Below are 23,136 nucleotides of genomic sequence, written 5' to 3'. Positions count from 1 at the left end.
CATTCCTCTCCCCAGGGTGAATGGAGTTTTAGAGAAACCCAGCCAACTACACAAAACTCAAGAGGAGCAAGAAAAGAGTGCATGTCAATTGAGATTGAAATACAAGGAAAAAGACAGTGACAAGTATGAAAACATGGCAATGGTGGTAACAACTGTCCCACCCCTGACTTCTCCTACTCCCCAGTCACGTACATTAACAAGTCAAAAAAAGGAACTTTCAGGATAACAAGCAACCTTTGTGTATCAACTTTCACATTTTAAAATATTAATAAACTAGAGATCTTAGTGTATGCAACATGTGCTTACAATAGTCACCCTTTAATGCCAACGTGTTCTAAGCATGAAATAGGTGTTCTCCTATTAACTGTGATTGCAAAAACATTTACAGCCACTATTTTTAAACTTCGGTAAAATACCTTCAGAAGGCTCCATGATGATTCAGTCAATCTTCATGCCTGTATAACATTCTTGCCTAACTTCAGCTTTGAGATTCCTTGTTTTTTTTAACTTGTTGTTGCTGCATTCATAACATACGAAGAGCTTCACTGCCTAAGAACATGAAAGTATTTTTGTGTCTTCAAAGCAAAAATGGCAGGAGCTCACATTATCAGTGTCCTCCCAGAATTTTAAATGGAATCTGTAAAGAAACAATGTTTAGGAATAGTTTTCCTTGAGATTATTTTTGACAGTTTAGTCCATGAGGGGGAGTATGAAAGCAGGAACCATAGGAGAATGTATCCTAAATTCCACTTGACTGAGCAAAGTTCACATCCTTGGTACTACCTTGGAGCAGATTTACCGAATCTGGTTGAGAAAAGAAAATGTTGATGGATGGGTATATTGCATTTTTATTTTTCTGGAGGTTTGTTTTGGTTTGTTTTCCAACTCTTCTTCCACTCAAAAAAAAAAAAATCTTTAAATCTCAGGAAGTCTCTCAAGTCTTTCAAACACTCGTTTCCTTGATTCTAGTCCACCAAAACGCAGCACATCAAGCTCTTAGGCCACACGTTTTAACCAAGACTGTTACAAATTTTGGCAAAGATATTTTGAAAAGTCATTTCTTCACTCATTTGGGAGTTTGCTCATGACTGTCAAGCATGTGTTTGTGTGAACAGAACTAACAAACACCAGCTGCTATAAGCATTAACCACACACAAAGGGACACAAAGCTTTTCATCCTCAGACTGCCCCGTGGGCGTGGGGCCTGCCCCAGCCTGCTTGCCTTTCCCGGACCACTTGAACGAGCCAACTCCTGCCAAGGCTCCAAGCTGGCCCCAGAGCTGCTGCCCACCACCTCTGGGCAGCTCAGTATTATTTCATGGCTCATATTTAAATTATTCTGCAATATGACAATTGCGGACAAAAAGTAGCATGAACAGTTTTCTTTGTAACTACATAAAATGAGGCAGATTATAATCATAGTACTAATGTTTTAGCACATTAGCCATAATAATTTGTGTGAAATGAACTGCGCAGGGCCAGGACTTGGACTTGATGATCCTGATGGGTCCCTTCCAACTCAGCATATTCTGTGATTCTATCAAAGGTTTAGAGCAGCTATAGTAAATGTTAGACAATTTGGAGAGGCATAAATAATACCTGGATACTCAAAAACTGCAATGCGAAATTCTGCATTGGATTCAATAAAAATACGTGCACCCAATAAAAATTCTACATTGCTTTAGTTTTAACTTTCTAACTTAACTCAGACTGAAACTGATTCTCCAGCGTTTTAGAGGTCCTAGGCATAAAAAATTATCACTATACAAAGCTTATTTGCAATAATAAAGTTTATTAAAATGCTTTGTTTAATTAATTAAAACAGAGCCTGCAGTATTTCAGATTATTATGCCCAGAAAGGGGTCTTTTCAATGTTCTACAATCCATACATCTGGAACTCATGAAACATCATAAAATAAACATATGCACATTTACTTTCAAAGAAATTCAATATGAATACTGTATCTATAGTGCTTCACATTATACACCACTGATCTACCATCACGGAGGAGATCAAAAATTTGAGATCAAGTCACACAATACTGAAGAAAGCAAGAGAGCTCTTCAATACTGAAGTTGTTTTAACCTAAAAAGGAAGGAAAAAAAAGTCACACTAAACAGTCACACACCACTTTAAGAACATTTCATTACTTGAGCAGTTTCTTAAACCTTAGTTTCAGAGAGAGATCTGAGTTACATTAGTTAAAAACATTTTCTCAGTGATGAGACACGCAAATGTGAAGATTCCAAAACAACTGTTTGTACAAAGTCTATTTTGTGCAAAATGCATAATAACACATTTTAGCTATTCAGAAATCCAAGTAGTAGATTGTTTTTTTAATAAGAAAACACCAATGCGTAACTGACACTCAGTTCCAAAGGAATGGAAGGCAGAGCCCTTTCTAATGCCAGTTGGTACATCCATTCTACTCCACACCTCAACCCCAATCACTCTGCCATTAGACCAGAGGGATGTGGTATTCAAGAAATACCTTGACACCTCTCCTTCAGCTAGTAAGAGACATTAAACAGATGCCAATATAGCAACTGTTCCACATGGGACGTGTTTGAAGCTGACTGATCTGCATCAGACACAGTTACGTTTGTTCCTACCTTACTTGAAGCATGTAAGCAAAATATTGTGAACTGTGCTCTTCTGATTTTCACATTTATGTTAGCACTATCTTCAAGTCTCTAGTTTATAAAAATGTAATGGCAGTCTAAATTTAGAAGACATGTACATGACTCAAGCATTGTTCTGCTTGCTTCACTGTCCCTTGCTGAAGCGCAGACTAGCTTAAGCATTGGTGCCACACAACAGATCTCTCTGAATGGAATCTTAGCACACAATGTTTCTTCAATGTTCCCAAGTAAACAGAAGTACATAAATGAAAATATGAATCTCCACCTGCACTTGTTCTATTTAAAATTCCGATTCAAAATACCATCCAAAAATATCAATCATCTTTAAGTATAATGTCCATTAGCCCTACTAGGGCTGTGTATATGGTGGCCTTTACCTTAAGAGGCTATCCTAGAATTAATTACCCTCTAGATTAAAACGTCTAATATTTGTACTCTTTCCTCGCTGAAGTGAGCAATATTTTACCTTCATAAAGAAACTGGCTTATTCACATTTGCTGCAAATAGGTTCACTAGAATGACAACTCATAAACTGATGCTTTAATTATTCACTGCAAAGTTTGAAGTGTTAAAGTAACCTTTCTGCTTACCTTCTTAGAAGTTCTTTAGGCGACAAGCCTGTGGTATCCATATCACTAAGGCTGTCACTGCTATCTGTAGTGTCTGAGCTGCTGTCTTTTTCTGGTTTTTTATTCTTGTGTTTTCCTTTGTTTTTCTGCTTCTTATGCTTCTTTTTCTGTAAAAAGAAGAGAAATAATCCTTTATCTCCTTGTGAAAGACTTGGATTTTTCAGAATGTCAACAAAAGACAAAAGTTTATTTCAGTATGGACCCAAAGCTTAACTGAAACAGAACACTTATCAATGACTCTTTTCCACTACTCAGACTGAGCTAAAAAAAAAAAGATAAACCAAAATTCATTTAATCCAAGCACTCAACTCCCCCTAAAATAGAAGTTTTATTACAGTTACTTGTATATAAGCCATGAATGCAATTCCCAGAATATGCCTGACATCTTCCACATAGAACATGAAACTACCCACAATACCATACCTGTAGTCACGTATGTATATATGGAAAAACCAGCATCATAGCAGGATAATTTTCTGGTTTCAAAACATTAGAGAAATTCTGTTGCTTACATTCTAGTCCCGGTGTATATATTTTTTTTTCTAAACCAAGCATAAATAATAAAACATTTTGAAAGGCAGATCAAAGAATCAACAAGTCAAAAATCAGTATTTAAATTTAATACCTTTTCCTTTTTGCGTTTTTTCTTAGTCTTGTGCCTCTCTCTGATTTTCCTATGTTTTTCTTTCCTACTAGGTCCAGGAAAAGTTGGTGGCACCACTGTTTGTTGCTGCCAAGTAGTGCCTAAAGTACAAAGCAAATGCATAAAGAATAAAAAAAAAAAAGACCAAAGAAGGGCAATTTGGTTATTACATTCTGTATTACTACTTTTAACCTAATATAATAGTTAAACAAACAAAACCCCTAAGCTTTAGAAAGGAAATTACATGTCTAAAACTCCTAACTGCAACATCCCTATTGTAATTAAATGCCTTTGCAATCTGTTACAAAGTGAAATTGCTATATTTTCACATCAATTTTTTATCACTGCCTCTACAGACTTGAAACAAAACTGGTACACAGGCAAAGAGGTTCCTGTTGGTGGGTCATAGCATGGCAACAAAACGTTTGCTGATGGCTGTTTGACATAACACACACATTTAAGAGATAGAATGCCTACTCAGAAATGCCTTTTTTAAAGAGAGGTTATCATATATTTTATATACAATTTCAATGTGCAGAATTTACACTCTAGATGCTTACAGAACCTACCAGAAGAAAAAGCTGGTGGCAACTTTGGTCCGAATTCCTCTGTTGCATCCAGTTCCTCCTTTGAAGTAGGCAACGAAGAATCAGTTGTAGCAGTCACACTCTCTATGAGAAAACCAAAACTTGCTATATTTGAAAGGCAAATAAGGAAATACTTTTTCCAAGAAGTGTTAAAGAAAGTTCAAGGAGGCTTTCAAAAAACCTTTAAGAAAGCAAACTGATCAGCATCCTCTATGTCTATGGACTGCTTTGGCCAACTGGGTAGCTGACATTCTGAAACATGTCGACACACTGTGGGTTTTTTTTCTTTTAAATCAAAATTTACCTTTTAAACTATACAATTATTAATTAAATCATTATCAGTGCATTTGTTTGCTTCCATTTTGTAACACAGTACTATTTTTCCACTACTCAGAATGAATAAAAAACTCCATGAGATGTGTAAGGTTAATAAACACTGAAAGTTAAATGTCAATAGAACCAACTGTGACAGTAAGTGGACAAAGTATTTTCATTTTAAGCATGTTCTAACACTAGATGTTTTGTTCCCCCTCACTGTATAATAGGCATATTCCATACAGCAGTTTGCTTGTAAGATCTACACAAAAGGTACGTGGCAATGCTAATAACACTGTAACATGCAAGGCCTTATGCAGTGCTGTATTATTCACATTTTCTACATGGCCAGCTCCGTCAATCTCAGATGATCTGCACAGGAGCATCACATTGTGCTAAGAGTCCAAGAATACGTGATTCAAAAATGAAACTTTTACAAGGTATTTATTTTATGCTGCATGAAAATGAACATCCATTAAGTATTACCTTGTACATTAGAGGAAGAACTGTCTGGTACATCAACTTGCTTGGTGGTTTCTGACTCTCTTTCTGAAGTAGTTGGTTGCTGTTCTTCATCACTCTCTTCTTCAGAGGAAGATGATTTTTCATCTGAGGAGCTCACAAAGATGGCCTTAAATAAGTCCATGGGTGGTCGCCCGCTTTCTTCCTCCTGATTCTTATCTTCATTAGCTACCTGCTAAATAGCATCATAACAGACTGTATTTAAACACTAAAGAAACTAACAATCTCTCTCTGATAAGGAATAACTTCAAGCATGCTGACAGGTATTTACAAAACATTTGGATGGCACAATAGCTGCGAAATAAATCTTAGTCCCAAATAGTAAAGCTCTGAAACACTGCAGAACTAAGCCAGTGTCCTGTAAAAGTAGTGCAGTTTGTGATGACAGATCCCCAGATATTATAAATTCTAATTCATTAATTCAAAGTTCAATTATATAATACTAAATTTAAGCAAAAGGAAAACATCACCTTTCTCGGCAAAACATGCACTCTCCTCTATGGAAAGGAGAAATAAATACATTCTGTGCCTGTGAGCAGAGTGGTGGTAAAGTCACTGAATTAAGTTCCCAGACTACTGAGCTACATTTTTTCTTCTTTTAAGCTCTACTTCAGGTATAATCAGATCTGCAGTCCTTGTAAGCTGCAAACATCTTGCATCCCAGATTTATAACCTCAAAATTCTTCAAAGTGCCATCTCACGCCTTTGCTCATCCTGAGCTAGCTCTTGTGCACACTGACCTGTATTAAATCAATTCATATATTGACCCATCTTATTTCTGGGTTGTCAAGGTTTACAGCAATTCCCTTTAAGTACAAATCCTATTGTACACTCACCGGAGTGGGAAGAGGTTCACTTGTCCCAGTTCCACATTCTTCTGTTATTGGCACTGGTGGCTGCTGATGAACATCAGCTTTTGATCTAGCAAGACTAATGAATTCACTGATAGAATCTTTCTTCTCCTTCTCTTTATCTGACACATCCCACCTTGAAGGTTTCTTTGGTTCTAAAACATCCAAAATATTCAAATCATCTGCATGCCAAATTGTTCTGCATTTCATGGCCTACTTGATTTTAAATTACTCTGCTTCTTCAGTCTGACATTTTTAAAATCTTTCTAATGAATACTTGACCTATAAATGTCTTCCAGGTAGAAGAAATTAGCATTATATCACTAACTTCAGTTTTTATGTCCGTGAATTTTTATTTTCAATTTCTTTGTTTTGGTTTTTTAAATGAAAAAAAATCACATGGCTAGGTTCTCAATGAAAAAGATGCTTTTTCTGTACTATTATCTCATGTATAGCTAAATTAATAAAGTAACAACAAACTTACTGTTGAGACTGTTACTCTCTTGGATCTTTTCGTTTGTTGCTTGAGTTACAGATGTGGTGGGCTCAGGCACAGTTAAGAAATTAAAAACAGAATACTTGTCTCGTTTCACTTTTGGTAAACCCACTACAGAAGAACTAGAGGGAAATAAAAGTGTTTGCTGATTATTGTTTTCAACACAGAAAAGTCCTCAAATTATCTACAACAAGCTGAAGCACCTACAGTAGTCCTTCAAATGCATGCTATTTTATCAGAGGTCACCATATTTCATGATGCAAATAAAAATATTAGGCAGTTCTGTATTCCCTTATAATACAAGAAAACATCAAGCCAGATTTTCCACAAGCAAATGAAAAACTCAGAATTTTAAAAAAAGTGTTAAAAATTTAAGTATCAATTATCTTACTCAGGATATGGATCACGAACATTAAATCTTTTACACAGCAGCTTATCAGGATGCCATTCAAACTTGTCTCTTGTGAGTTTGCCAAACATCTTCATCTTCACAGCTGTTTCCTTATCATCAATATCATTCTGAAAAAGGTCAAACATTTATAGCTGCTAAATAAGTAACAACTTAATGAACTGCTGTAAGACTTGAGAACAGGACAAAGCCATAAATATTTAAATGCTGTTTAACAAATCACTACTCCGTATGCACCGAGCATTTTCAAAAGCTGCTAAACAAAAGGGCAATAAAATAGCAACATATCTGCCTAACAGTTTAAAAGAAAAACAATGTCAGGGCTAAGGCAACAACTGCAGCTCCAGTGTATTAAAAGACTGTAAACAGCATATACCTCTTGGTCTCGGGGAACTTCAACTTTGTCAACATCATCTTCATACTTGGCCCGGGTAAATCTGGATGACAGTGTTGAATTTGAGGATCTGTAGAACATCGCTGCACGAAAGAACTCCTCCTGTTCTCTTCCTCGCTCCCATTCTGACATATTCGGGTCTAAAAAGCGCTCCAATGTATCTATTTTAAGATAGGGAGAGAAATGCTTAGCAGAGATTACAGCTTACTTCAGGTCAACACTTTTCAAACAAAAAATAAGGTAATAAGCAAACATCCTTGCAAATATTTAATGTGTATTTAGCGTAAGGGTAGTATTAATCTCAACTGTGTTAATCCCTGATAAATGGAGGTAGTTTTTCAAGACAGCAAGAATGACAGCATTTGCCAAATCCAAAATGGATATTTTAAATAATTTTACTTGTAAAACTGATTCCTTACTCATTGCCCTCTAAAGAATGTTCAAAATACTTAACGGATTTCACAGGTGATTAAAACAAAAAGTATAATCCAAAGCTTCATCAATAAATAAAATACAGAATGAAAGAGTTTACGCCTGGCTAGGCTTTGGTAACTTTTAAGGGGCTTTCTGGTACATAAAGTGCCCACTGATAAATACAGAGTTTGGACACAGGTTTACAGCAACAGGTTCACTTTTTCTCCCAGAAGGAAGAGGAAATAATACCAGCCACGCAAATACACTCACAGTAGAACAGACCTTTGACCATTCCAGTTATTTATACATTCCTACATTTTCATCATTATGACTCAGGAGGCACTTAGAGTCATATAGTCATAATTGAGAATACTCAATTTTACCCAGGGAAAATCCCAGTCCTGAACAGAGGAACTATGGGTTCAAAGCTCAAGTAGTGTGTCCCAATGCGGCAACCAGAAGAGGCTACTGACCAGAAAATATTTATTTTATATAATGAAAAGGATTTCTAAAAAAACCCCCAAAAAACCCCAAACCACAACTAAAACAACAAACCCAGGTTTTCTACCTATCACTATGTGCTTTCCTCTGTCAAATTTTCCTGGTGCCCATCTTCTTCTTCCCCAATAGCCCCTGTGTACTTCAAAATTTGAAAAAAAACCCCAACCCCTTTTTTTTAAAGTTTATTTCAAGGCAATCTAGGGTCATGAGCTGATGATGAACTCCCTAGATCAATTTCAGCTTTTTATGCCTTACAGAAAAATCACAGTACTGGAAAACTCACCACAAGGCATCGCCAGTACCTGGTTTAATCTCAGATACACCACAGTATAATTTAATAGCAAAAACCTAAACAAAATGGAAGGAGACTGAAACAGCATGAAAAGAGGTAATGAAGGAGATTGGATTTTTTTTGGTTTTGAGTAAGAACTCTGCATGTATGCTGTGTTTTTACAGTCATAAATTTTTCTGAGAAGAACATAAGTGACAGCAGAAGTTTGAGTATCCAAATGACATATAATACAAGCTCTGACAAGTGTGAAATACTTCATTCACTTTAGGGTCCTTATCTCCCCCTGGTGCAGAGTGTATGGGGTTTCTTTTGATTCTACTGTTACCCAATCATCTTTCTGCCTTTATATGATCTGTCAGTTTAACTCCTCAAAGGGAAAGAAACTAAAGGAAAAGGCTTGTTCCACTAACCAAAGCTGAAGTAAGGGAAATCCAGGAAATGAAGTAGAACTTAACTTCTGCTACATTGTAGAAGTATGAAATGTAATGCCTAAAATCAAGACTTTCTGACAATTGAGTAACAGAGCAGTTTTCCTGAAATCAACATGACTAAGTATCAGTAAAAAAAATCTGTTAACATTGGTCCTAAAAGAAGTAAAGGGAGAAATGCTGTGGAATTAAGGAAGAGAACTCATAGTGAATATAAAATGCATTGGGACAAAAAGAAAAAAACAAACGGGGAGGAGGAGAAAAAAAATTAAGCAAGCAATATTTCACCTTTTTCTCCTTTTTGAAGACTTTTCACAAAATTTTCATATCTTTTTTGTTTTTCGGGATTTTTTGCAAATGGTTTGAAGTCACTAGAACCAGCATTTGCTAACTGTCCCCCCAGCAGCATTTGCCATTTGTGAGCAGCATCTTCTGAAGAGGCTGGCTGGAATCTGTTTTTTGGTGACTGCTGAGACACTATTTTTGCTTTCATTTGTTGTTCAGATGCTTGTTTAATTTCTTTGAGTCTTTCTCTATCTTTCTCAGACAGATATTCCAAAATAGAAGGAGCTGGACCTAAAGCAGAAAGAAAGCAGTAAAAGATAAATAGAAATGAAAAATTACTAGAACTATTTCTTCCCCTTTAGCAGAGGAAAAAATCCTTACCACATGCGTATACAGTCAGATAAAATGCTCTTAAGCAGAAATTAAAAATAAAATGGCATACATGGCAGATAAAAATTTGGCCACTATTACATCTTTTATGCTATTTACATATAACTTAATAAAGTTTGCTATTGTAGATACAAATGTGAGCCACAGTTACAAATTATCTTTTTAGTATATTTGAATGTATTTCAGTGAAACCTCATTTTACAGAAAAAATCCTCACAGCCTAGGATATTCAAAAAAGGCCACAACCCCCTCCACCCCCAAAACAAAACAAAATCCAACACATAGTTTTTGTCTTTAAGTAAATGAAAATACAGACAGCTATGTCAACAATTCAACTGCTGAGATCAAACTAAACAATGAAATGGTATTCTTGCTATGGTAACTAGATTTGATATATTTATGTTAGAAAATAAGCATTCAAGGCCAGACCAAATTATTACCGTTCTATAAACAAAAGGGGACCTGGAACACAAGCAAAAATAGGGTCACGTATCTCAGTACCTTTCAGCTCAGTCTCTCCTAGCTGTTCCCTCCTCTGAGCTGCATTCAAAGCATGCCTGCTTTGCTGTGCTGGATCACTCTCCAGTTTCCCAGTCGATTCCTCCAATGTCTTCTGTAAATGGCAGTTTTCATTCCCAGCTATTATCACAGGTCGAAAGTAATGGACTGGTCTGTAATTTCGTGGCAGGCTGGGCGGTGGATAAACCTGGGGGGGAAAGGGGCAACAAAACAAAAAAATCCACTGAGGGAGACAACTTTGTATGCAATAACTATTGTGTTTCAGAAAAAGTCAGTTCAACCTAAGAATTCCTCAATTTACATCTTAGCAGTAAAAACAAATCGTACAAGCTACCAATTCCTTTAGACCCTGTCAGTAAGCGGCCCTGTAATACAAACTCTGGGAACAAACACATTGACAATATATTGTCAACTATGAAAAAATAGGAAAACACGCACATTAAGTGACAGAAAAATTAACAAGAGTCTTAAGATGCACTGCTTTTATTTGAGAAAAATACCTCTTAACATTGCTTACTATGTTTTTTAACTGAAGTCACATGATTTAATCAATTAATTGGACTACTGAGTACTTCTGTACTTACTATATTTTTATGTCTTTCAAAGTGTTTTTCCCCACATTCTTCATATAAGCTGTTACTTCAAAGGTTCTCCTGTGTTCCCTATACAATGCAATTTTATATACCACACAAATATTCTTCCTTTGAAAGAGGATACTGTCATACAATTTATACATACAATTCATACAAATATGTATGGCATGAATTATATCAACTTGAAGACAGGACTCAGAAATTAAATTGTCACCAAAATAGCAAAGCAGACAAAGCATGAGGCCTAATTCTTACAGAAAACTGAATGTTACATATCAAAGATCTAGAACCAAAATATGTAATTTTTTTTATTTTGCAGTTTAATTAAACCATTCCTCCAACTTTATGGCAAGTAGCAGTGAATAGTCTGGAAGGCACTTGTTCAAAGCCAGTACACAGGCAAGGTTTAAATACCTTCAGGAGTCTGATAAATTTTAGGTTTTTCTGTTGAACAGCCCCCAATGCTACAATTTTGTTCATTCAGCAATTTTTACTGCTGACCAGAACATTTATTTCTAAGAACAGAAAAACACCGAGAAGTAGTAGAGTCTGCACAGTTCACATGATGAATGATGCTATTCTTAATACATAAAACATCACTATCTGCTTACCTTGATTGGAGCTGATGATTTTGATGCCAAGGAAAAACCATCCAGGATTTTTCCTATATATTTAAATTCTCTTTCAGGCCCTACAAAATGATCACAAAGTTGGTCAATATTTGAAACATGCATGTTAGGCAATTCTTTTTTTTCCTGAATATTTTCCACTTGTCACTGTCTATTATGAGTTATAATTGTAGTTCGTTGTTTTCACCACCTTTCATTTAAAATTAAGGGTTCTGATTCTGGATTAGTATTATACAAGTAAAAACTGCTACCAGAGTGATTGCTGCAAGTTGAACATGGTTTATAGTGAAGCAACAGTGTCCATACTGTGCACAGCAAACACCAGCAGTGCCATTCATGTGTACAGCCAACATGAACAGGTTCCCCAGAAATTACTACAGTATTTCATGCACTTAAGTGGTGCAGTAAAAATAAAGTGGTACCAAGATAGAATTTGCAAAAATTATCTGAAAATACAGAAGTTTATCTAAAAAAAAAGGTTCTCTTTTCAAGGGCTGGATCATAGTTTGTAACTGTCGTTCACCATCATTTGTTTTCTTCAGTGAAACCGAATGCTGTATCTCGCAAAGCAGCACATATTGTCCTTTTGAAATTATGCTTTGAGGGTTTAATCTGCACTGGGATTAGTGGAGGACTTTGGAAATTATTTCTGTAATTGAACACTTCAACACAGAAGGAGAACTAGTTGAATTTTCAGATATCAAGGCTGAAAATTAAAATACATAGCAAATAGAGACTACATTTGTGGGTTTTTTCCCCCCATATTACACTCACTCTTTAAACAGAACCACAGTTCTTACTTTTTTTGGATTTATACTGTTTCGGTGCTGTCCAGCCATACAAGCCATCTCCAGGCTCCTCATCCTTTAGAACTGTATCATATTTTGACAGTGTGTCAGTTGCATAAATATCATCATCTTCTTCCTCTAAAGCTCCTACACCAAAAGCCTAAAATATATATTTTAAGTGAGAATTTGAAAGTGTAAAAGTATTTTTAAGTCACGTATCAGAACACATCTGCATGTGCATCTATTCAACTATATAAAATCTACAGTACAAATATATATACACTGGGAAAAGTGTAGTTTCACCACAAAAATTGAGGTGGAAAAAAAAACCACACCTTAGTGAGCACAAAAGCAAACACATTCCACTCCCTTGGCAGAGAGGGACAGCAAGTTTGGTCTGTACAGGACAGGGACAGCAGACTAGTTCTAGTAAAATAACATGTGCAATCTGACTAAGACCAGGTTAAGTTCTCAAAAGGAAAAAAATATGTCAGTTAACATGGAAATTAAACAAGTAGAATTCCCAGAAAACATAAACTGACAGTGCTTCTAGATAAGAACTACAAATACCCTGGAGCAACACAAAACCTCTCTAGCTGACAGATACAGCATTACTGAAAGTACAATACACAAAACCATAAACTAAATCATACTGAATATTAGTTTTATCTAATCAAAGTAACACAAGATGTTTTTCCATCCAGCTACTCAGAGTCAGGTATTTTTTAGAGTTGTCTTTTATAGTTTCAATAAGTGAAGGCATTTGAGAGTTCTAAGGATTTTTCCACATCTTCAAAGTAAATTCTAAAAAATCCTATTCTCAAACCACACTTAACATTTTTTACAATAATACTACAATGACTAGGAGCTTTTCACGTAAGAAAAAACAAAATTATTTGGATTTTACTGCACTAATCATAAAACACATTAAAAAAATGTCCTCACCTGACCTGTAATACCTAGTTTTCTTCCTTTACTGTGTCTCAGATCACCAAGTAAATTGCTTGTTTCCTCAGAACCACCTGTGAAAAGATTCAGGTGTTCTCTTCCAGATACACCAAACAAAGCTTGTGAGGGGTCCAAACCCTTATAGCCAAGTCCATGGACATTGTCCTTTGGAGTCAAATCTACAGGCATTACATCTTTCGGTGCAAACGTCACATTCTCTGGCTGGAATTCATCCTCTTCATCCTTGTATAAAATAAAAGTTTATAAGAGCAAATATGACTAAAAGTTCTGTATGTTGAGCTTATACAACATTCAGTTAACATGAGCCTAGGCAAGTCTGCATTTCCTGAATTGTATATGAACTATACCTGCTTACGTAGCAAAAGAAGAAATTTAGATATTAAAACCTTTCTTCACATTAAACATAAAAAGTATTTATAAACACTTTTAAGAAGATTTGAAAATGCATTTTTAAATACTGTTCAAGGACACTGAAGAAGTTGTTTTGTTTTTTTATATGTTATCACATATTCTTACATAAGTCAACAAACCAATTGTGCCTGTTCAATACCTCAGAAGCCTCAGACAGTCCAGGTGGTAATGCACAACCATATATTTTCACTGTAGGATCTGTAAGAGACATCGTAACACCACATTACATCAATAAAAGGAGAAAGTTGAAATCAACTTTCTAATCATTCTACTAATATTAACTTTCTACTAACAAGACAGTTAACTAGCTCAGGAACTTCCCTGAACTTACCAGGTTTCTGTCTGCATGGCTTTCTTTTGACTCGTGGTCCAATACCTTGTCCTTCTTTCCAGCCCATTTTTCGTAACAGTTCAACCCCAACTGTTATTCTACAAAGAACACAAAAGGAAGCAAAACCCAAAATTACTTCAAACCACACCTTTATTATTTGTTGATAAATAATATACCTATATAATATTTGAACTTCTGTTTTTATATCCCACTTTAAAATCAAATCTGAATGTATTAATATTTGCATACACACTCCCTTTTATAAATGTTTACGTGGTACCAGTCTGCACATTCAAGGTGGAGGCCACATAGGAAATGTAACACTGCAGGATCTTCCAGTCTCTCACAATTACTGTGATCAAACATTACTTTTCTAAGCAGTACAACACTTTTAAGTGAAAGGAACTGTTTGGCAAACTTTTATGTAAATTTACTTACTTAGATGGTCCTATTAAATCATCAAATGCAGTGATTCCTGGAATGGGAGCAATTACTCCTGCAATCTGTCTAGCTTTCTCCTTTATTCTGTCTTTAGCTTTAGATGCAAAATCATCTGTAGTTGTAATATCTTTTGGTGCTATCCCAAACTCACTAAGATCCTGGAAATATACACAAAATGAAAACATTTAGATTAAACATCCCTCAAATTCTTACTTACTGTAATAGTAAAGTAATGAAAATGGCACATAACGTTCATATTGGCTAATTTTCTCAAGCTACTTATACAGTAGTTTTTTCAATAGCTTTAGTGGAAATATCTTAAACCGCTTCAAAAGCATTTGCATTTTCTGATAAAGTGAAAGGGTTGAGTTCTGGTTTTATTATTTAATACTGACATTACAGGAGCTTCTTAAGTGAACCCGTGAAACCATCTATATGACCTAGTAGTGTAACACCGTGTACAAGAAGTAATTTTAAAGTTACTTCAATTTTTGCTGTTATGGCAATTATTTACACAAGTTTTCGATTCCTTTCTAAATTTACCTCTTCATCCATGAAGTCTTCTGGTCCAAGAATGGTTCTATCTGCTCTCTTCTGCCGTGATGACACAAAAGCTGAAGGTGTCCATCCTTTAAAGAAGATAAATATTTAAGTAAGGTACTTAAGGCAACATGGTATTTGAAAACAATCCAAATATTTCAACCTTACATCTTAAGTATACATCAAAGAACACTTGTAAAATTACAGTCCAAAGACTCAAGGAGAAATAACTTCAGCAATACTGTCTCAACTGTTCAGAGTATAAGGAATAGCAGGAACAAAAATGCTTAATGACAGTTAATTTGCTTTCACTCATGTGAAAATATGGTTCTCAATTTAACCATTCCCAGAAGACAGCAAAGTATCTAACCTTCCTTTGTGCCAACAGTGTTAAAGTAACCAGCTGAAAAGCCACCAGTAAATGCTCCATGGAAACGCTGGTATCGTCCCTTTGCATCTTTAACAGTCTGCTCTTGAAGAGGAACTGGCTTTTTAATTCGTTCACCTACAAGGAAATAAACCAAGAAAGTAAGACACAATTTTACATGAAAAAGAGACTTCCCCCTTCCTCCAGAAGCCGTTCCTTCAAGTAAGAACAGGATCAAACGCTAGCCACCCTGAAGTGGAAAGCATCAGCAGTTTACATTTATTTCCACCGCACTGTAACTATTTGTATACACCCTTGATGCACATCGCTAAAGGAAAAGCATGAAGCATTCACATCAAAACTCTTAATTCTACTGACTTCTGAGAACATTGGGGGTTTTTTCTGTGAAAGGACATTTTTAGTTTTTAAGTGTGCAAAATCTCTGGCACGATTTCTTCAGTAATTGCTTGAGAAATTACACATCAAAAGTGTCTAAACTAAAACAAAACATAAAAGCCACAGACTTTGACATAAACATTTTCCCCTTTTTAACAATATTTCTTGAATAAAGTGGCACCGACTTGGGAGTCACAACTGTACATTAGTCCTTCAACGACGCCCTGTTCATCTCATCAAGATAAGCATCGGACGGTCAGATTAGCATAACTACTGCGTACTCTCGAACTTTTATACTTGAACTATACTGTCTGGGTGTTTTTGGCTTTGGTTTTTTGTTTGTTTGGGGTTTTTTGAGGCTTGGGGAAAGCACAAAAGCAAAGACTGGCACCCGGCTCCACCCAGTGCAGCGCCGCCACAACCCGGGGGTACCCCAGCCCCACCCGCAAACCGCTCTAGTGCCGAGGCCTTTCCCACTCCGCTGCCAGGCGGCTCGCCCTGTGTCGGGCCAGATCCTCTCCCAGGGCAGCACGGCTGCCGAGAAAGGCCCCACGCCCCGCGGCAGCAGGAGGAATGGGAAGCAGGTCTGCGCTGAGCCTACACGCCGCAGTTCCCCAAAGTAAGGGATGGAGGGCCTTCAGCCGCGAACCGGACCGGACCGCGCAGGCCCTTCGGGATACCCTGGCCCCAGCGCCTCACGCCGGGCCGCTCCCCAGTGCTCGCCACAACGATTGACGAAAGGACGGAGGAGGAACAAACGAACCTCCCGGGGATCCCTTACCCTCCTGCAGAGGCTGCAGCGCGCTTCCATAGCTCACCAAATCCTCCTCCTCGCAGCCTCCTCCTCCATCTGGCCAAGGGGTGGGAATGGGAACCCTTCAGCGCCTCTCGGCCTCATCGCGGCATTGGGCCTGCCCGCCGGGCACAGCGCGGTCCTGCGGGCCCCTCTCGGTCCCCCCTCCTGCGGGGAGCGACGGTAAAGCGGGGAGGGCACGGCGGGGGCCGGACCGTGTCCCGGCCGCGCGGGCCCCTCCAGCGCAACCGTGTTTGGCTGAAAAATTCCCAGCCCCAGCGGTCTGGGAGCTCTGCGGAGCTGCCGTGTGCGGCTCCACATCAGTGGTCCGATGGTTGTCTGGTGTCTTTAAAAATTACCAACGCCACATAATGTCAAACTCTCGGTCATCAGTAGCCACGCGATACTCCCTCGAATCATCGAGTGCACCAGATAGATCAGGCCCCCGCAGACTCAGGGCTAGGAAAAGGGCAGCAACGACTCTGAGAAACAGATTTTATTTAAATCAAGGTGTAAGGCGGACTCCATCCTGAATCAAAATCGAGGAAGTTGTGGATTTCATTGTACTCTTAACCAAATACATGTCAAAATTTGCCTAACCACGTTGTTTTACGAGCTGTTCAAGAAGAATTTGCACAGAAATCAGGGCAGAAGTCAGAGAGTTCAAACCTTCCTTCAAAGAGCTTCACCCCTGAACGCTTTCAGGTATCTCTGTACCTCCTTGGGAAGTCCTGTATCGAGAGAGAAACGTTTACTGAATGTATTTTGTACAAAGACCAGTATTCACCAGTAGGACCCAAGTGTTCAAAATTTGGATTTTAATTTCCAGTGTTACCTCTTCCCCCCAAAAAAAACAAACAAAAAAGAAACACTGCAATTTGTGCTGAAGATTCTATCAATCCACAACTTTTGTAAGTATCACCAGTTTCTTTGAAGTCCTTGAAAGTAAATCAAAACAGAGTCTTCAGAGATTCCTGCCCTTAACAGGTAAGACTTCTGTATATTTTCTATTTCTGTTCATTTGTATTCATAGAATTGGTTTCTTTCAAAGTGAAACTACTGGAGTTTCATGTGATTTCAGGTATCCATAGGAAATATTTACACGGTTCCGTGCGAATAGGGAGTACTCTGTTTCATTTAGGTCTAATTCACTTAGAAACGATAGAGTGGAAGCCACAGACACGTATCGATGAGCATTATCTTTTCTCATCATTACTAAGCACTTAGCTAGAACATACAGTGGCAAAATGAGTTGTTAGTGTGTTTGCTGTTTCTGTTTGTTTAGGAAATAATTGTTCCTGAATAGTCGATACTATGTGACTTTGACTTAACACACCGGTTTAAATAAACCTTTTTTACACAATGTTAACAGAAAATCTTTTGAGCGTTTTGTCTGATGAATTCAAAGAGTTGGGGTAATCAAATACTGAAGCTTTTTTCCCCATTTTTTGCATCCCAGTGGTATTTCCTTCTCCATGGTAAACTCTCTCATTTACAATTATTAAACCAGGTGACAATTGCTATTTGTTGCTGTTAAGTAAGACAATAACTCCAATGTCTTCTTTTTTAATTGCAATGAAACTAAAATATTAGTAGAACTGAATCGCTTATGTTTAAAATAATTTTTTATAGAAATTTGTCTGGTGAAAAAAACCCCAACAGTCTGCATTTTTTAATGAAAGGTCACATACTTGCCAGTGGAAGTAAGGCTGAAATTGAGCCCTAAAGCCATAGGTGGACTTCAGGCTTTTGTTTTCCAATACATAGTTTTCCACATCTGGTTCTGTACTGGTTCATCAAAAAGATCAGGCATAGAAGTGTCTTGCTGTGTCTTTTGTTGTGTTATTTAAAACCACTTCTTCAAATAGATTTGTTGCTTAGTTGTAAGTCATGCGAGTCACTGGAACTTCAGACTAAAATTGGTATAATCGATGTATAAAACAAAAAAGCAAAAACTTGATTCATTTAAAGGCTTTTTAAACCACATTAAAGAAAGAAAACAAAAATATAAGTACAGGAAGTATAAAAATCCCATCTTTTTACAAACAAACAACAAAAAGAGACAAACTAATCTCTGCCTTATCTTGCATTCAATGGGAATGTTTCCCTGAATATTCCTCCTGACAACTCAGGGCTGTTGTATCAGTTGACAAAACAGTCACCTGAAGGTCAGCCCCTGGGGCATTGCTTTAGCTTCTCCAAAGCGCTACTTTAATTTTTTAAAGGATTGGAAAAAAAAAGAGATAACACATATTGTTCTTAAATACACAGACTTTCATCTATCGATCTCAGTTAAAGGCAAGGCATTAGCTGGGAAAAGTGGGGATGATTTTGCCCATGTTTCGTCTCAGTTTCCACATAAACTGCAATGTCTTGTTTCCATTGTGATTTCATAGTAGAATAGGCAACGTGTATTAGTTATTTAATAGTAAATGGGATTTTTTTCAGTGAAGATAATGCTGCAGTTGATACATGCAGTTAATACCGCTAAGGTGAAGAAGCAACAGTGGAGCGCTGCACCTACAGTAAATCATATTGTGGTTATCCAAAGCCCTGATACTGAGTTTGTGTACCATTTGCATATCATTTTACTGTTGCTCAGTAAATTTCTTGGCAAGGAAATCTTCTACACCATCTTGTAAATTTGTGACAGTGTCAAAGCAGATTCACACCACTGCTACTACTGTGCCTCATGCCCTATTTTTGCAATTTGCAATCTTTTTTTTTTTTTTTTCTCCCTACAAATACTATTTGGAAAGAGAGTGGGAAAAAAATCGACCTATGATCACCTTTTCTCACTCCTCACCTAGTATTTGCCTACAGTAGGCAGACATTTGCTTCATTAAGAACTGCAATCTTCAGAAATAAAAGACTATACTAACTCAACTGAATCACTGCAGTGAAATTTATTGACATAAAGCAACAGGCTGTCAGGGTTACTGATAAAATCTTTTTGTCTTTCCGATCAGAATCTAGATTTAATATTCAAAGCCACCAACAATAAGAACTGAAATGTGTAGCCATCTGTCAGGTTCAGAATTCAAAAACCTACCTTGAGAAACAGCAGGAGTTGATGCATACTTCTCCCTTCATACAGTATAACTCTAAGGTGCTTTTGCTGGTAAGCCTCTGGGTCTCTCTGGGACAAAAGATGTCTTGTAGGCACCTGCTACCACCATGTAGCCAAAAGGTCTGTAAAATCTGAGATAAGAAACATTGTCTCACCAGAGAGCAGCCAGATTCCTATCTTGGGTATGGAACAGTGCATCAACAAGTACCCCAGCAGGAAATTAAATTCCCAAACTGGGACTATTTCGTAGCGGCCAAAGAGAAGATTATTGATGGGATTTCATATATTCACATAGTTTTTCATATGATGGGGGAGGAGAAGGAGAGGATTAAGAGACTGAGTGGAGTGATACAAACATATGAGAAATATGTACATATATATCATATATATGTGTCTGCAGTAAGGGTGTTCAGATTCTGGTCCCAATTCTTGTCCCTCTTACCTTTAGTATTGTGGGACAAAGAAATGGGACAACTCAAGCTCTGCCAATTTCCAGCATGGTCATTGTCTAGATCACCTGGCTGCTTTATCTGTGAAAATGCACACAGCCAGTAAGCACCTAGTTTTGCAAAACTAAGAGAGATACTATGCAGAGATAAGAATCATTGCTTTCAGATTCAACACTTCATGCAGAACTGTTTTGCCAATTAACGGGGCAACTTAAAGGACACAGACACCAATGGAAAGAATGGTCTTATTTTACTATGAATAGTAAGGCAACACAAAAGTAAAATGATACATTTACTAAAACGATAGCAACACACTCGGCTTTAACAACAAGCAAAAATAAGCAAGTAATGCACTTAATCATTACTATGGAAGAAAGAAAATAGTGACTGAGAAAGATACATCACCAAGTGCCTAAATACTTTACCGTCATCCAGAGTCCACAATTGCAATCGCTGGGGAGCCCCACTTCCTGGAGAGGACCTGGAGAATTCTTCCTGGCAATTGGGAAGATCCTACACAGTGTGTCTACCCATAGGTGAAGTCTCCAAAATCGCCCTGAGAGGGAGTCCAGTTTTTATAGGCCCAAATCAGCCAGTCAAAGTGACTTGTTTATATTTTTAGTGCAGAAACACCTGGGTCTGATGGCACACTTCCCAACTAGATGGGGCCAGGGCTTGGCCAGGGCCCAGGCATCGGCTTCGGAGGGTTTTCCCTAAAATATCATACAAACAAGCCTCTATTAATGTCAGTTGGGAGAGTTTCTTAAAATGATACATTTCTTGCAAATAACTACACAAAGTTATGTGAAAGTTTCTAAAGAAGCTGGTTTGGTGTTAAACAGCTACCTTAAGTGTCTTGGTCATCTATTTTTAGCTAAGTAATACTGATGGTGTTAGTCACATAGTGCCCAGGATTCATCGTGTAAGTCAGCCCTGGCTTGGGCCTGCTGCTCAGGCCTCAGCACATTAAGAACATATTGATATTCTTTAGATGCAAATTCTTAAGCATTTGATGCTTTCTTACAGATAGTGCATGTCCAGTGCACCAGATCATAGATTTTACTCTCTTGTAATATTAAAGATAAATGTCAAGCAAACATCTGTACCTACACAACCCATTTTCTGAATGCATTAATCTATATTTCTAGCCTGTATATCTCAATCTTTACAATGCAGCAACTAAGCCTTCTGATTCATGCAGTAATCATGAGAAAGTTTGCAGTATGAACCCAACTCTATTTAGGGATTCTAATAGCAACCAAAAAGTTAGTGGAGACAAGATGATGAAAAGAGCAGGGACATGGTTTTTTTTGAGGGTAATCGAGTTTTGGAATGTTCTAAACTGCAATTTACATTCCAGGGTTAGAGAGCACTCCCACCCAGTCATTACACAGCTGAGCACTACTGAGACCATACAATCGATATGTGCCTTTTGCAAAAAAAGCATCTTCACCATATGCAGACAAAACCTACAGTGACTTAGTTAAGAAATACTCTATCAGTCCTAATGCAGTCATGATGAAACACCGTTTATCCAAGTAAAGGGAAGGCACAGTCTAATCTGGCAGTTGTGAGGGTGCTGGTGATACACCCTGGACACGGACACTAACAATGGGGAGGAAGCATGTTATCTTGGACTCCTGATTTTACCACAGAATCTTACTAGATGTGCTGACTTTGCTTTATTCAAAGAATCCCCCAGCAACGAAGAAAGGCTGCATTTTGTCACCAGCATACATTAGAAATTGTCTTTGGTATTGTATCATGCAGAAATTCCTGCAAATTTTTATTTTACACATAACCATGATAATCATCATTGTTGTTAATTGAGCCTTTGGCCTGACTACAGGCTCTTAAGACTTTATTTGGAGTAATAGCTGTAGCCTTTCAATGAGATCAGTTTTCACTAAAGCCAGTGACAGCAGTGCAAACTCGAAAGATGGTCACATTAATGTTGTTTTAATTGCCAGATTGTATCAGCACAGCCTGCGCAAGCAAATGACTCATTTATCTTCAAATAGTTTCTATGTATTGCATTGGAATTTTATACTGATTTGCAAAATTTTAATTTTAAAATCCTTTTTGTCAGATAAGTACCTTTTCTAATAGCATAAAATTTAAAACATTTTTACAAACTCAGAAATTGGAGCAAGTTTCCTACTTTCACCTATTTATATTTAATACATATTTTGATACATTCATCCAGTATCATTAGAATTATTGGGGGAAAAAAAGTAGTGAGGTGAGAGTGAGCAAAATCACAGAAAACAACATTCAGTTGATTTCAAGACAGCAAATCTTTGGATCCCAATTTCTGAGTTACTGACTCTAGCATTCTTCCTTCAAAACGTCTAGTAGACACACAGTTTAACCAGCCTGCCCTGTAGAACCCTCGGGAGACCCCAGTATGTTCAAAGAACCGTTTCCTTTAAGGATATATTTCCAAGGATATTTTTTCATTTGGTAGAAAGATGTTCTCTCCTCAGAGTTTTTTGCTTCACACAACTACACTGTAATTCTAAGAAAGCTAAAAAAAGAGAGAGAATAGGCCAGGGGAGGTGGGGAGGAAGGTAAGTTTGGTAAATACCGATAGAAGTATTGCCATCTTTCAATGCTAACTATGCAGCAAGCTCTGTAGGTTAGGCATGGCTAGGAATAGGAACCAATATCGGCAAATTCCTCACACAAGTGTCCAATAGTATTTGTGAAACCGGTTACGCAATGGAGTGTTTCAGACAGGTTGTCTCTCTGCTGCACGAAAAACTGCAGATGTTGAGGTGGGTCCCGTAGCAGTTTCCCGGAACCTTTCACCGAGATACCGCTGCCCTTTTTAGGGGCCCGCGCTCCGGGACCTCTCCCAGGCTCCTGCCCTTACACATACCAGGGTGCGGGCGGCCGGGGCCCCCCAGAGAGCCCAGGGAGAGCCCAGTCCTGCGAACCGTGCCGGCAGGTCGATACGCACCCCAAAGCCGGTCGCTGCAGCGCGATGTGGCCGTGTGGGCCCTGGGCACCACGACGGTGGTGCTCCTCGCTGCGGGGGG

The 23,136-nt window shown here is 37.8% G+C and overlaps 2 protein-coding genes and 1 long non-coding RNA gene across 4 annotated transcripts in view; 1 reads left to right on the top strand and 2 right to left on the bottom strand.

Moving 5' to 3' along the window:
* Positions 1-1,772: 1,772 nt before the first annotated feature.
* On the bottom strand, positions 1,773-16,996 carry GPATCH1 (G-patch domain containing 1). The gene is made up of 21 exons (XM_017736414.1): positions 16,936-16,996; positions 16,565-16,633; positions 15,391-15,525; positions 15,024-15,109; positions 14,478-14,638; positions 14,040-14,137; positions 13,848-13,906; positions 13,274-13,519; positions 12,341-12,488; positions 11,523-11,602; positions 10,301-10,505; positions 9,413-9,700; positions 7,472-7,650; positions 7,078-7,205; positions 6,675-6,808; positions 6,176-6,345; positions 5,304-5,511; positions 4,485-4,586; positions 3,898-4,016; positions 3,234-3,379; positions 1,773-2,086 (listed from the first exon to the last, which is right to left on the bottom strand). The coding sequence occupies exons 1-21, from the start codon at positions 16,994-16,996 to the stop codon at positions 2,065-2,067; spliced, it is 2,844 nt and encodes a 947-aa protein (XP_017591903.1). The 3' UTR covers positions 1,773-2,064.
* Positions 16,997-17,059: 63 nt separating this feature from the next.
* LOC108447180 overlaps positions 17,060-23,136 on the bottom strand; it is a 23,539-nt gene continuing 17,462 nt past the window's right edge. Inside the window, exons 1-6 of one of the 2 annotated variants that reach the window (XR_001862591.1) lie at positions 23,058-23,136; positions 20,521-20,808; positions 20,089-20,176; positions 19,629-19,777; positions 18,268-18,489; positions 17,144-17,307 (exon numbers count right to left, since the gene is read on the bottom strand). This is a non-coding gene — a long non-coding RNA (uncharacterized LOC108447180). Of the gene's footprint in view, positions 17,308-18,267; positions 18,490-19,628; positions 19,778-20,088; positions 20,177-20,520; positions 20,809-23,057 lie in introns of both variants that reach the window. The other variant, XR_001862590.1, reaches the window with a different exon arrangement.
* Positions 17,307-23,136, top strand: part of RHPN2 (rhophilin Rho GTPase binding protein 2) — a 34,798-nt gene continuing 28,968 nt past the window's right edge. Inside the window, exon 1 of the mRNA XM_017736421.1 lies at positions 17,307-17,563. The gene's annotated coding sequence lies outside the window, so the exon portion shown is untranslated. The remainder of the gene's footprint in view (positions 17,564-23,136) is intronic.

This window comes from Corvus brachyrhynchos, unplaced genomic scaffold (assembly GCF_000691975.1).
Source record: "Corvus brachyrhynchos isolate BGI_N302 unplaced genomic scaffold, ASM69197v1 scaffold646, whole genome shotgun sequence".
NCBI lineage: Eukaryota > Metazoa > Chordata > Aves > Passeriformes > Corvidae > Corvus > Corvus brachyrhynchos.
The sequence above is the reverse complement of the archived record's forward strand: the minus strand, read 5'-3'. Positions and strand labels throughout refer to the sequence as shown.

Bases quoted from the DNA above. Each gene is read 5' to 3' on its own strand.
- GPATCH1 (XM_017736414.1), bottom strand. From the start codon at position 16,996: ATGATTCGAGGGAGTATCGCGTGGCTACTGATGACCGAGAGTTTGACA. The intron at 14,138-14,477 runs GTAAGTAAATTT...TGTTCTTTGTAG, and splicing joins GATTTAATAGGACCATCTAA to AATAACAGTTGGGGTTGAAC. The intron at 6,346-6,674 runs GTAAGTTTGTTG...TGGATGTTTTAG, and splicing joins AGAGAGTAACAGTCTCAACA to AACCAAAGAAACCTTCAAGG.